The following is a 12,190-nucleotide window of genomic DNA, read 5'->3' as shown; positions in this document are numbered from 1 at the left end:
CATGGGAACACCTGATTTATTCGACCTCAGGCTGTGTTCTCCGACCACAGCGAAAGCATCTCTGTGTGTTGGACTCCCTATCCCAGAGGACCACTATGTAGCAAAGCATGTCAGGAGGACAGGACCCCTGGGTCCTCCCTCCCTCTGGGGATTCGCAGGTCTGGTGGGACTCAGGCAGGGCTCACACGAAATTGTTGGGGAGCGTGGCGGGGGACAGTGCCTCCAGGCGCTGAGGGCGGCCCCCGCGGGGTGGTGGGGGCAGCTTGGGTGGCAGCGGGGGTGTGGGCGGCGGCTGCTTGGTGGCGATGTGCGAAGGGACCCAGGCATCCGGTGCATAAAAGTAGAGGTCGTAGGGGTCCTTGGGGGTGTCCAAATGCATAACTGTGTGAGCAAAGGGTCGAGGGTCATCCCCAGGCCAACGGGGGGGCCTGCCCCCTCTGTTGTGCCGCTGGCCAATGAGGAGGTGGAAGAGAGGACCCGACAGCACATTTAAACTGGGTTTTCAAAGAAAGGGTGAAGGCCACTGAATGAAGAGGAGGCGTGGCGTCCATCAGCAGGGGCGGGCCCTGCAGCGGAGGGGCGGGGCCTTCAGGGCCCGGCGCGGAAGGGGCGGAGCTTGAAGGGACTGGTGGCTCTGGGCCTGAAGTGTGTGTGTGTGTGTGTGTGTGTGTGTGTGTGTGTGTGTGTGTGTGTTTGAGACGTGACCATGAAGGGGTCAGGGCTTTAACTGACCTTGGATGGGGGATCTGTGCTTTTCGAAAAGTTAGGGCGCCGTGTAGTGGCTGGGGGGACCAGGTTAAGGAAAAGTGCAGGCACTCGAGGGGCAGGGCGCTCACCCGGCTCGTCTCCGTCGTCCGGGAGGCGGTGGTGCGCGAAGGGCTGGTGTCGCGCTGCCCGGCGGTAGAGACACCACAGCAGCAGGAAAATGCCGAGCAGCAGCCCAGTCCCCGCGAAGAACAGGCACAGGGCGCCGCCGGCCGCGCCGCGGGGCCGCCCCACCAGAGTCACGCCTGCGGGAGGAGACGGTCTGAGCTCCCAGACCTCTCCTCCCTCGGGCCCTTGAGCCCAGCCCCCAGCCCGCCTCCCGCGGACCCAGGAGTCCGGCTCCCGCCGCTCACCGGTCTCCTTCACTCGTTCCACCACGATGATAGTGTTGACTCTCTCACCTCCGCTGCGCCGCTGGGGGGCCCGCTGAGTGGCAGGGGCCAGCTGATTGGGGGGCCCTGGAAGAGCAGGGGGGCCTGCAATCCGGGCTGAGGGAGGAGGGGTGTCGGGCCCCTTAGGGTCAGAGTTCTGGGGGGCCTTCAGCTCAACGGTCCCTGGAGAATCTGAGGTGGGAAATTTAGGGGAGTCGGGCTGGGTGACTGCAAGGGTTTCTGGCTTGGGATTTAGGGCAGTAGCTTCATCCATGAAGGGCGAAGGTGTTTCTGGATAAAGACTAGTAGAGATTTCAGGGTCAGAGGTCATGGGGACATCTGTTGCATTTTGGTAGTAGGTTGTGGGGAATTTGGTTTGGGAAATTTTGGTGGTGTGGGGGTTGTGGGTCACATGGGATTCTGGGTGGGGGGTTTCAGTAGGGTCAGGATACAGGGTCTGGGGAAATTCAGAGTTTAGGGGCTCAGTGGTGTCAGGGTTATGGGCTTCTGGAGATCTGGGATCAAAAGTCTTGGTGGGGTCAGGACTTAGGGTCTCAGGGATTCCTGCCTGTGAGATTTCAGTGGCATTAACTTTGGGAGTCTTTGTGGGTTCTTGGTGTGTGGTTTGCATAGGGTAAGTGTTTGGAGGCTCAGGAAATTCTGGGCGTGAAGTTTTGGAGGGGTTAGCTTTGGGGGTCTCAGGAGATCCTGGGTGTGGAATTTCAGTTGGGCCAGGTTTGGGGATCTCAGGAGGCTCTGGGTGTGTCATTTGGGAGGGGGTAATTTTGGGGGTGTCTAAGGATTCTGATATTGAGGTTGACAGTGGGTCAGCCTTGTGGGTCTCAGGGAACTCTGGGTGTGAGGTTTCTGGAAGGTCAGGGTTGGGCGTCCCAGGGAGGTCAAGAAGGGAGGAAGTCTCGGGGGAAACTAGGTGAGGTGTCTTGGAAGGCTCAGCATAAACAGTCCCAGGGAATTCTGGGTTAGGCTGATCTCCAGTGGAATTATCAGAAGCAGGAGAGGATGTCTCAGAGGGGTGGCCCATCCCCGGAAAGTCGGAGCCTAAAGGCGAAGAGGCTGAGGGGGCGGCCTTGGAACCCAGTCCAGCCAGGAGGAAGACGAGGAGGAAGAGGATCAGGCTGCAGGATTTCATAGCTCTGGGAGATGCCTATAGCTGCCGGGGAGTGGGAAGGAAGGGGTTAAGGCTGAGGGTTCCCCGGAGACCCCGCCCACTAAGCGGCCACGCCCACCCCACCTGAGGCCACGCCCGCCGCCGACAGGTGGACCACAACGCGGCCCAGCAAGCGCCAGGGAAGAGATGAAAACCCAATTGCAACTCCCAGGAGGCTGGGGGGTGATGGCTGCGGTAGCTAAGGGAGACTGAGGCGGGGCTTCTTGGGAGCCATAGTTAATTCCTTATCTGTTACACCCAGGGGTCCCAGAAAAATTGGGAAGGAATGACACCTCTCCAGGCCCCCAGACTCCCTGGACTTCGACTTTGGAAGGTGTCAGATCTCCGAGGGGACATGAGATCGCCTTCCTTTCCGAGGCCCCCTGGGACACCTTGACTCAACAGTTGTTTACACTAGAGGAGGTTCGAAAGGAAGGGCTGGGGACTCAACTCCTGAATCTGAGAGAGGAAGGAGATTCTTGGGCCCTGGGCAAGAAAGTTGCTGGGGGTTCAGACTCGTGGGTCTCACAGGGTGAGGGAGCTGAGGGTCTGAATTCCTGGTTCTTTCAAGAAGAGAAGCCTGAAAGTTCAGACACCTAGAATTTTGAGGGAGCAAGGCATGGGGGGGGGGGCTGGATTACAGGGGAGAAAGGAAATGGAAGTTTTGAGCTCTTTGGTCCTGAGTTAGAAGGGAATTGGGAGCCCTGAGGCCTGAGTCCTCCAGAAATAGGCGTCTGGACTCTTCGGCATGGGTGGGGTGGAGGAGACAGCTGTGGGTAGGGCTCTCAGGCCTCTCTGTTTATCGGGGATGGAGTGAGGATTTCAGCATCTTGGGGGCGAGTCCAGATTGAGACTCGTGGGTCTGTGGTGAGCTGGAGGGCGAGGTGGCTCACACCCGGATGAGACAAGCTCACTTGGGCTCCTGGGGGCTCTTACCTGCTCAGTGGTGTCCAAGATAACAGCAGGTGAGCAGAGCTGGATGCAGAGACCTTCGAATGCTGCAGAATGGCTCTGGGCGGGGCATTGGGAGGTAGGGTCTCAGGGGCATTTGGGTGACGCACCTGACACCCTCCTAGGGGATCCTGGGAGCCTAGCAACAGGTTTAGGCTCTTAAAGAGACAGAGGTAAAGGACATTGTCTCTGGGCTGAGGAAGGCAGATAGGGACTGGATGATCTGGTGGAAGGCTATGGCCCAAACTTTCTTCCCTTTGAAACCAGGGGTCCTGGCCCTCTGTTCCCTCCTACCCCAAAACCAAGAGTCTAGTTCCCTGGCACACCTTCCTACTTCAAAACCCTGGAGTTGGGTTCCCCAGGTCCCTCCCCTCAGACCCAGGCATCCAGGCCTCCAGCCTCAGGCCTTCCTCCATCAGATCCAGGAATGCAGGTCCCCAGGCCTCTCCTCCCCTAGAACCGGGAGTCTGGGTCCCCATCCCACCCACTCTTAAACCTAGGAGCCCAAGCTCCAGCTCCTCCTCTCTGGGAAACTGGGAGCCCAGGCTTCCTTGTCCCAGGTTACTGCTGCCCTTTAGGACGTCCCACCTTTGTCCACCTCCCCACTGTGTATGGAGGGCCCCATCTTAAGAGCCAGTGTTGGGGGGATTGGGCTTTCTCTTCACGACACCCCCGAACGCATCCCAGGGAGGGGCTTAAACACATGCACAGGGTGGCTCAGGGCCCCTGTCTGTCTGTCTCCTCTTCACCGCTCTCTGAGGTTTTCTTGATTTTGTCAGTCACTTTACCTGTCCTTGCTCCTTTCCCCTGCTCCCTAGCTCTGTCCCTCTGGTTCTCTCCCTGCCGGATTAATCTCTGGGAATCTCTGGCTAGGTCCTCTGTCCTTCCATCTCCTCTGTCTTTCCCTCATCCTTCCATCTTGATCTGGCTCAGTTAGTCTCTTTCCCTCTCTTTTCTTCCTTTCTGTTCCATTCTTTCTTTCTCTGTTGCTTCCTTTCCTACTCTCTCTCCTCCCTGGCCACTCTCTGTCTTTGTCCCTCCCCTGGCTGTTATTTCTTCTCTACATGTCTCTGTTTCTCCTCACAGCCCCTCCTCTCTGTTGCTCTCCCTGTCCCTCTTTCTCTCTGTCCCTGTCTTCTGCTCTAATGGTCCCCCCACCAGTCTCTATTTTTATCTCTGACACACCCCCTGTGTCCACCTCTCTGTCTGTCTGTCTCTCCCCCTCCCTCTTCTCAGGTCCCAGCTTCTGGTCCCAATTAGTTGGTGGTGGCCAATGCAGCGGCAGGGCCCCCACCCCCGGCTCCTCATTATCCACAGCAGCTTCTAATGAGCCTGGGGTGGGGGCTGACCCCGCGCCCCCGGCCCCCGGCCTGCGTCACTGCCTGCAGCGGGGGCTGTGAAGGCCATATAAGGGGGCTGCCAGCATCCTGCCAGTGCCCACTGCGTGGTAGGGGGCCTTGCGGGAGGCCGCTGGGGGTGGGTGGCTGGTGGGGTCCTGGGCAGAGATTCGGGGCCCCACTGATCCCTTTCCTCTCTCTCCATAGGTGATGGAGACCTGCCAGGTGTCCCGGAGCCCCCGGGTGCGGCTGCTGCTGCTGCTGCTGCTGCTTGTCCCCTGGGGCACCCGCACTGCCTCTGGAGTAGCCCTGCCCCCCGCTGGGGTCTTCAGGTAGGTGCCAGGCCCGGACTCCCAGGGAGGGGAGCGGACTCTGAGAGGTGGGAAGAGAACCAAAGAGAAAGGGGAACAGAGACCCGGAAAGGGGGACAGACCCAAAGAGAGGGCGACAGAGACCGGGGGTGGGGGACCAAGGTGGGGGGAGTTGGTGGTGGTGGTGGACAGAGACTCAGCAAGAGGAAGCGTTATAAAAAGGAAGATTCTGGGAAAGATCCTTGAGCAACGTGTGGGTTCTTGGTGTGTGCCAGGCCGTGTGGCGAGCGCGGGGGACGCACGAGCGCGTCAGGCTCTATCTCTGCATTCGGGGAGCTTTGAACCTGACTAGAGAGACAGAGAGAGAGAGACCGAGGGAGAGAGACCGAGAGAAAGAGACAGAGAGAGAGAGACAGAGGGAGAGAGACCGAGCCACTCCGCGGTCGGGGCAGTAACTGGGCTTCGAGTTAGACCGCGGGGAGCGCGGGCGGCGGCGGGCGGGCGTGGACTCGCGGTGAGCGCGTCCCGTGGTCTCCCCGCAGCCCCCGCACCTCCGGCCGGGCCTGGGGGCGTCCGGCCACTCCTCTGTCGCGGCGCAGCCTGGCGCTGGCGGACGACGCGGCCTTCAGGGAACGCGCGCGGCTGTTGGCAGCCCTCGAGCGCCGCCACTGGCTGAACTCGTACATGCACAAGCTGCTGGTGCTGGACGCGCCCTGAGCGCCCCGCGCCGCCCCGCCGTAATAAAGACCCTGTCGTGAGCGCCTGACTGCGCCTCCTTCCTGTGCGACGCGTGTGTGTGTGTGTGTGTGTGTGTGTGTGTGTGTGTGTGTGCGCGTGTGCGTGTGTGTGTGTGTGTGCGTGTGTGTGTGTGTGTGTGTGTGTGTGTGTGTGTGCGCGCGCGTGTGCGTGTGCGTGTGCGTGTGTGTGTGTGTGTGCGTGTGTGTGTGTGTGTGTGTGCGCGTGTGTGTGTGTGTGCGCGCGTGTGCGTGTGCGTGTGTGTGTGTGTGTGTGTGTGTGTGTGTGCGCGCGCGTGTGTGTGTGTGTGTGTGTGTGTGTGTGTGGTGGCGGGGTGGGGGGCGAGCAGGGCGGAAAAGGAGAGGGACCTGTGTCTGGCGTATCGCCTCTCAGTTTCCGCTTCTTAAAAAAAAAAAATCTTTCCCTCAATTCATATTCTCTCCGTCTCCGTCTGTCTGTCGCTCACTCTTTCCAGGAAGCTGGCTTCTTTCCTCTCTCCGATCTCTGCCTCCACGCCCCTCCCCCAGCTCTGTCTCCTCGCGCTCTAGGCCTCGGTTCCCCTCCAGCCCCGTCTCTGCCCCTTCTCTCCGGTTCTCCGGTTCTCCATAACCCTCCAGGTCACCACCCCCGCCTCCCTCGTGAGTCTCTGCCCCCTTCTCGGCGTCCCTTTCCTCTCTAGGCGTCTACCCCACCTCTCCCGGGTCCTTGTACTGATCGCTTGCCTTCCTGGCCTTCTGGAGATCTCTGCCTCCTCTCTCCATATCTTTCTTTCTGCCTCTGAAACTTTTCCTTTTAATCACTTTCTTTTTTCCTATTTTTATCTGCCTGACTCCTTCATATTTTCCTTTTCTTTCTTCCTTTGGGTCTGCATCTCTCTCTTGTCAGCTCTCTTGTCGTCTGAATCTCGCTATTTCTATCTTCTGGTCACTTCCAGACTTCTCTTCGGGCGCAGTGGAAAGGCTCCAGTGGGAAACGCACCCGGCACCCAAACCAGGGTCCCCCAAATCTAGCTGTGTGATATTGACAAAGGCTTCTTAACCTCTCTGTGCCTCATTTTCCCCATCTGTTATGAGGATCAACCCAGATACTTCACGAGAAGATTTTGCACAGCGCCTGGCACGTAGCAAAATGCTTTTATTTATTTATTTTTGAGACAGAGTCTCATTTGGTTGCCCAGGCTAGAGTGAGTGCCGTGGCGTCAGCCTAGCTCACAGCAACCTCAAACTCCTGGGCTCAAGCGATCCTCCTGCCTCAACCTCCCGAGTAGCTGGGACTACAGGCATGCACCACCATGCCCGGCTAATTTTTTCTATATATATTAGTTGGCCAATACTTTCTTTCTATTTATAGTAGAGACGGGGGTCTCACTCTTGCTCAGGCTGGTTTCGAACTCCTGACCTCGAGCAATCCGCCCGCCCCGGCCTCCCAGAGTGCTAGGATTACAGGCGTGAGCCACCGCGCCCGGCCTCAAAACGCTTTTATTAGAAAAGGGTTTCCTCCTCTCGCAGCAGCCTCTAGCAGTTTTCCCAGGGTTTTCTGACTGCGCCCTTCCCGGGAGACCATCGGGGCGCCAGGCTTGGACGGGAGGGGACGAGGGAGAGAACCAGGCGTCAGGCTCCAGGAGGGACTCGGAAGGGGCAGGGAGACACCTGGGCCGCAGGTGAAGAGAGGAAACAGCCAATCAAACTCTGCCTCTCTCCCTGGAGGCCTGGCCCCCAGCTCCGCCCCTCCGTGGTAACCATGGCAACCCATTCTCCGCGGGACGCGGAGGGCTCCGATCTGCGCTCCCAGGACACTGCTCTTGCGGACCGCGCTCTGATTGGTCTAAGGAACGGGAAGGAGTCAGGCGCTTCCTCGCGCGGGAGCGGGGCGGGCTGGCGCGTGTGGTAGGAAGGTCTTCCCGAATTTGCATTTTCTGGAGGCGGACCGAGCCCTAATTGGCCCTTAGGCTGCGGGGGAGGGACTGTTTCCTAAGTGTCATTCAGAAATAGTGAATAATGTAGGAATAACTGTATTCCTCAAAACCATCCGAGTTTGCCCTAATTTTACAAATAAACAAGACTCTGAAAATCAGGAGCAATTTCCCCATGTTGTTGGAGCTAGTAAGGGACAGAAGGATAGCAGGAATTTCAAAGTCTTTCCACTCCTCTCATGGAGAAATGGAATTAAAATGCTAATGAGCAGCTGTTATATGCCAGACACACTTCTGAGTGTTGTATTTGTATCAGCTCTTTTAATCTCACCGCCTTAGGAGGAGCTCCTCCTCTATTTTCTGAAGGGTCAGGTAGCTGGCTACTCTTCCCATACTCTACTTTCTCCCAGATCCCTTTCTTAGTATTTAAGGCTTTCACCAAAATAGTGCCTGGAACCTCCCTTCTCTTTTCACTCCAAGGAAAATTCAGCAATCCCCACAGCGTCCATCACTGACCACAGCTGACAACACCCAAACTTTCTTCCTTCTGCAGACTGGGAGCTCAGGGCTCAGAGGTCCAGCCACCAAATGAGTTGAGAATCTTTCCCCAAACCCACTCCTTGCCATGGGTTCCCTATCTTAGGAATGGTCCACTGTCTACTAGTCACTGGATCGGGTCCCCAGAACTGTCTTTGTCCCTTCCCTTTTCACCCTCCTCAGGCAGTCTCCAGCTCCGTCCCTCCTGCCCTGCCTCTCTCTGCCCTTCCCTCCTATCTGCACGACCACCTCAGGCCTCCTCTCTCACCTGGACCACAGTCCCAGACTCCTCCCCACCTCCAGGCTTCCAGTCTCACTCGCTCCATTCATTCCTATACAGGCTCCAGAAGGTCTTTTTCCCACCCAGAGTTGGTTCTGCCTTCCCCTGCTCACAGCCCTTTCAAGGGCACTTGGGAGGAAAGTTCAAACTGATGTTTTAAATTCTTCAGGCTCTTGCCTGCCTCTCTATCTTATTTCCCCACCATGCTGCAGCCTTAAGTCCTTCCCTGGCTCCAAATCTTTTTTTTTAAATCCCAGGAACGGGGTGCTGCTAGCGCATGGCTGTTCATGCACACTGGTCTTCACACATTATTGTTTCCTCTGCCTGTGATACACTCCCCTGGCACCTGCTCACTATAACCCATATATTTCCCATTTTTCAAGATTGAACACAGATGTCACTGATCTGGGAAGAGTTCCCTGACCTCCAGGGTGAGTCAGGTGCCTTTCTTTCCTTCCTTCCTTCCTTCCTTCCTTCCTTCCTTCCTTCCTTCCTTCCTTCCTTCCTTCCTTCCTTCCTTCCTTCCTTCCTTCCTTCTTCCTTCCTTCTTTCTTTTCTTTCTTTCTTTCTCTCTTTTTCTTTCTCCTTCCTTCCTTCCTTTTTCTTTCTCTTTCTTTCTTTCCTTTCTCTTTCCTTCCTTCTTTCCTTCCTTCCTTCCTTCCTTCCTTCCTTCCTTCCTTCCTTCCTTCCTTCCTTCCTTCCTTCCTTCCTTCCTTCCTTCCTTCCTCCCTCCCTCCCTCCCTCTCTCTCTCTCTCTCTCTCTTTCGAGACAGCATCTCACTTTGTTGCCCAGGCTACAGTGAGTGCCGGGGCATCAGCCTAGCTCACAGCAACCTCAATCTCCTGGGCTCAAGTGATCCTCCTGCCTCAGCCTCCCAAGTAGCTGGGACTACAGGCATGCACCATAATGCCCAGCTAATTTTTTGTATATATGTATTTAGTTGGTCAATTAATTTCTTTCTATTTTTAGTAGAGACAGTGTCTCGCTCAGGCTGGTTTGGAACTCCTGACCTCAAGCAATCCACCTGCCTCAGCCTCCCAGAGTGCTAGGATTACAGGTGTGAGCCACCATGCCTAGCCCAGGTGCCTTTTCTTGTCTCCTACAGGGCCTATAGCTACATCTATTGCTATCTGTCTTCAAACAGATCTGACTCTGTCTCTTCCTTGCTCAAAACTCTCCCAAGTAGAACCTGAGTGTCTTCATTTGAAAACAAAAAAGAAGAAAAAAAACAACCCCCAAACCCCAAAAACTGTTCTGTATCTTACCTGGCTTGTGGTTTCACACATACAGGAAAATTCACCCAGCTGATACTTAAAGTTTGTCCACTTATCTGTAAGTTTCACCTCAATTAAAACATAAATAACCAAAAGACAAACAAGCAATAAAATCTTCCAAAGCTCCTGTCATCCTTGGGAGAAAAATCAAAAGCTCCTCAGCCTGGCAATGGAGGTCCTGTCTTCCTCTACAGCTTCATCGCCACCTTCTGAGGACTAGCTGTGGCAAGCAGATGATCAGTAAGTATTTGATAAACGACTGAATGCATTTCCTGTTTGCCATTTGCACTCTAGTGGACCTCTCTGGTGTGTGTGCCCGGACCACATCCCTATCCTCCTTTTTCTTTCAAGAGTTTCTGCTGCTTTCAAAGACTGCTCCTTGAGGTACTGGTGGGGCTGCCAATTTCATGATCCTTCTCTTTGGCTACAGGGATGAGCATGGGCTCATCGCAGCAGCCCATCCTCCTGGAGCTGGGGGAGAGAACATCACTTCCTTTGATTCTCTCAGTTGAAGGTAAGGCCCTGCTTCCTTTCCCAGGCAAGGAAGGCTGTTCAACTGCTAGGCTGCTCCAGACAGCAATGGCCACTGGGTGAATTTAGGTGCTGGACTCAACTCAGACTGCCTGAATTTGGGTCCTAACTCTTGAAATTTTTAGCTGTGACATCTGGGTCAAGTTATTTAACTTCTCTGTGCTTCAATTTCTTCATCTGTAAAGTGATAATAGTACTGACCTCTTAGGGTTGAGGTGAGGATTAAATAAACATTGAAGTGCCTGGCACAGTGCCCTCCTATTCTAGGGCAAGCCCTCCTGGGTGTCAGCTCTTGTTATTGACATGGAGCACCAGACCACCGGAGTACTGGATCTTCCTAGCAATGCGATGAAACAGCAAAGCTTAGGACATTTTCTGTACAACTCCAGTTCCAAGGGCGACATGCCAGACACACAGTAGGTGCCCAATAATATATTTCCTGGGAGTAGGGTGGGGTTTTTAGACTCCATCTATTCCCCTCTTGCCTCCTCAGCTTTACTCCAGGTAGAAAGAGGCTTACAGCATAATAATACATCAAATCTAAGCCATGGAAGATGGTCAGTGTTAATTAAGAATGAGGGGTTTTGGTCTTCTATGTGTTTTGAGGGAGATGGAAGATCACTCATGACTGACCTAGGATTTGGTTAGAACTAGGTCAACCCAGGCTGCCACCCATGGGGTGGTGGCAGGACTGAGTCAGGGCCTGTGGGTGGGGGTAGGACAAAGGTATAGACAAAACAGGAAGGAGGGAGAAGTCAGGGAGAAGAGGTGTCCAGGAGCACCTTCAAAGCAGCCTGGCAATAAGTGGTGAGGCAGGAAGCCCAGAGGCTGCAAACATGTGGTCTGTAGGTGGCCCACAAAAGTGTTTTGTTGGGTCTGTGCCCTGCAGTGTTTTTCAATAATTTGAATGAGGCCTGGTGAGGTGGCTCACAACTGTAATCTCAGCACTTTGGGGGGCTGAGGTGGGAAGATTGCTCTGCTTGAGCCCAGCAGTTCAAGAAAAGCATGGGGAACATAGTGAGACCCCATCTCTAAAAAAACTAAAAAAGATTGCATAACCACATGAACCTTTAAAGAAAAAAAAAAAAAAAAAAACTAAAAAAGAACTAGCTGGGCATGGCAGCGTGCCTGTAGTCCTAAGCTATTCAGGAGGCTAAGGCAGGAGGATCGCCTGGGTGACAGAGTGAGATCCTGCCTCTTAAAAAAAAATGAGGCTGGGCGCGGTGGCTCACGCCTGTAATCTCAGCACTCTGGCAGGCCAAGGCGGGCTGATTGCTCGAGGTCAGGAGTTCAAAACCAGCCCATCTCTACTATAAATAGAAAGAAATTAATTGGCCAACTAACATATATAGAAAAAATTAGCCGGGCATGGTGGTGCATGCCTGTTGTCCCAGCTACATGGGAGGCTGAGGCAGGAGGATTGCTTGAGTCCAGGAGTTTGAGGTTGCTGTGAGCTAGGCTGATGCCATGGCACTCACTCTAGCCTGGGCAACAAAGCGTGACTCTGTCTCAAAAAAAAAAAAAAAAAAAAATGAATGAGTTGCCATAGCAAGGCATTTTATCTGGCTTCCCCAAATGCAATCTTACTAACATGTTGGGCAACAATGTGCCCAGCTCCAGGAGAGGAGCTTAGCTTCCCCAGTTTCCCAGCCTCCCTTGCAACTAAGGATGGTCACGCCAAACTTTCTGGCCAATGAGACATGTAAATGCAAGTATGTTGGCAGCTCTGGGAAAGCTATTCTTTTTCTAATACATTTCCTTCTTCTTGCAGACGTGAAGTAGGAAGCTGTGACAACTGCCATCGCCTGAGCATGAGGGAAAGGCCACAGAATCACTGAGACCCTGAACCTGAGGCTGTTGGGATTGAACTGTGGCCCCACAGCTGCCCTCCTCCACCCTTGTTTGGTAAGGAAAATAATCTTTAGTACTTAATCCATTATTGGCTATATTTTACTATTGTTAAGAAATGTAGTCACCAACATTACAAAACCAAGAGACTTCACATAAAAACCCAACA

General features: G+C 54.6%; 2 protein-coding genes across 2 annotated transcripts; one reads left to right on the top strand and one right to left on the bottom strand.

Moving 5' to 3' along the window:
* Window positions 1-16: 16 nt before the first annotated feature.
* Window positions 17-2,304, bottom strand: GFY (golgi associated olfactory signaling regulator). The gene is made up of 3 exons (XM_020283461.2): window positions 1,119-2,304; window positions 837-1,010; window positions 17-381 (listed from the first exon to the last, which is right to left on the bottom strand). Exons 1-3 carry the CDS (start codon window positions 2,284-2,286, stop codon window positions 182-184), a joined length of 1,542 nt encoding a protein of 513 aa, XP_020139050.2. The 5' UTR covers window positions 2,287-2,304; the 3' UTR covers window positions 17-181.
* A 2,498-nt stretch (window positions 2,305-4,802) lies between these two features.
* PTH2 (parathyroid hormone 2) lies at window positions 4,803-5,661 on the top strand. The gene is made up of 2 exons (XM_012754487.3): window positions 4,803-4,924; window positions 5,446-5,661. The coding sequence occupies exons 1-2, from the start codon at window positions 4,803-4,805 to the stop codon at window positions 5,618-5,620; spliced, it is 297 nt and encodes a 98-aa protein (XP_012609941.2). The 3' UTR covers window positions 5,621-5,661.
* The last annotated feature ends 6,529 nt before the right edge of the window (window positions 5,662-12,190 follow it).

The sequence above is a fragment of the Microcebus murinus genome, chromosome 16 (assembly GCF_040939455.1).
Source record: "Microcebus murinus isolate Inina chromosome 16, M.murinus_Inina_mat1.0, whole genome shotgun sequence".
Lineage (NCBI taxonomy): Eukaryota > Metazoa > Chordata > Mammalia > Primates > Cheirogaleidae > Microcebus > Microcebus murinus.
The sequence above is the reverse complement of the archived record's forward strand: the minus strand, read 5'-3'. Positions and strand labels throughout refer to the sequence as shown.

Coding starts and splice junctions, on each gene's coding strand:
- GFY (XM_020283461.2), bottom strand. CDS start 2,286: ATGAAATCCTGCAGCCTGATCCTCTTCCTCCTCGTCTTCCTCCTGGCT. Junction 1,011..1,118: donor GGAACGAGTGAAGGAGACCG/GTGAGCGGCGGG, acceptor CTCCTCCCGCAG/GCGTGACTCTGGTGGGGCGG. Junction 382..836: donor GGACGACGGAGACGAGCCGG/GTGAGCGCCCTG, acceptor TTGCTCACACAG/TTATGCATTTGGACACCCCC.
- PTH2 (XM_012754487.3), top strand. CDS start 4,803: ATGGAGACCTGCCAGGTGTCCCGGAGCCCCCGGGTGCGGCTGCTGCTG. Junction 4,925..5,445: donor CCCCCCGCTGGGGTCTTCAG/GTAGGTGCCAGG, acceptor GTCTCCCCGCAG/CCCCCGCACCTCCGGCCGGG.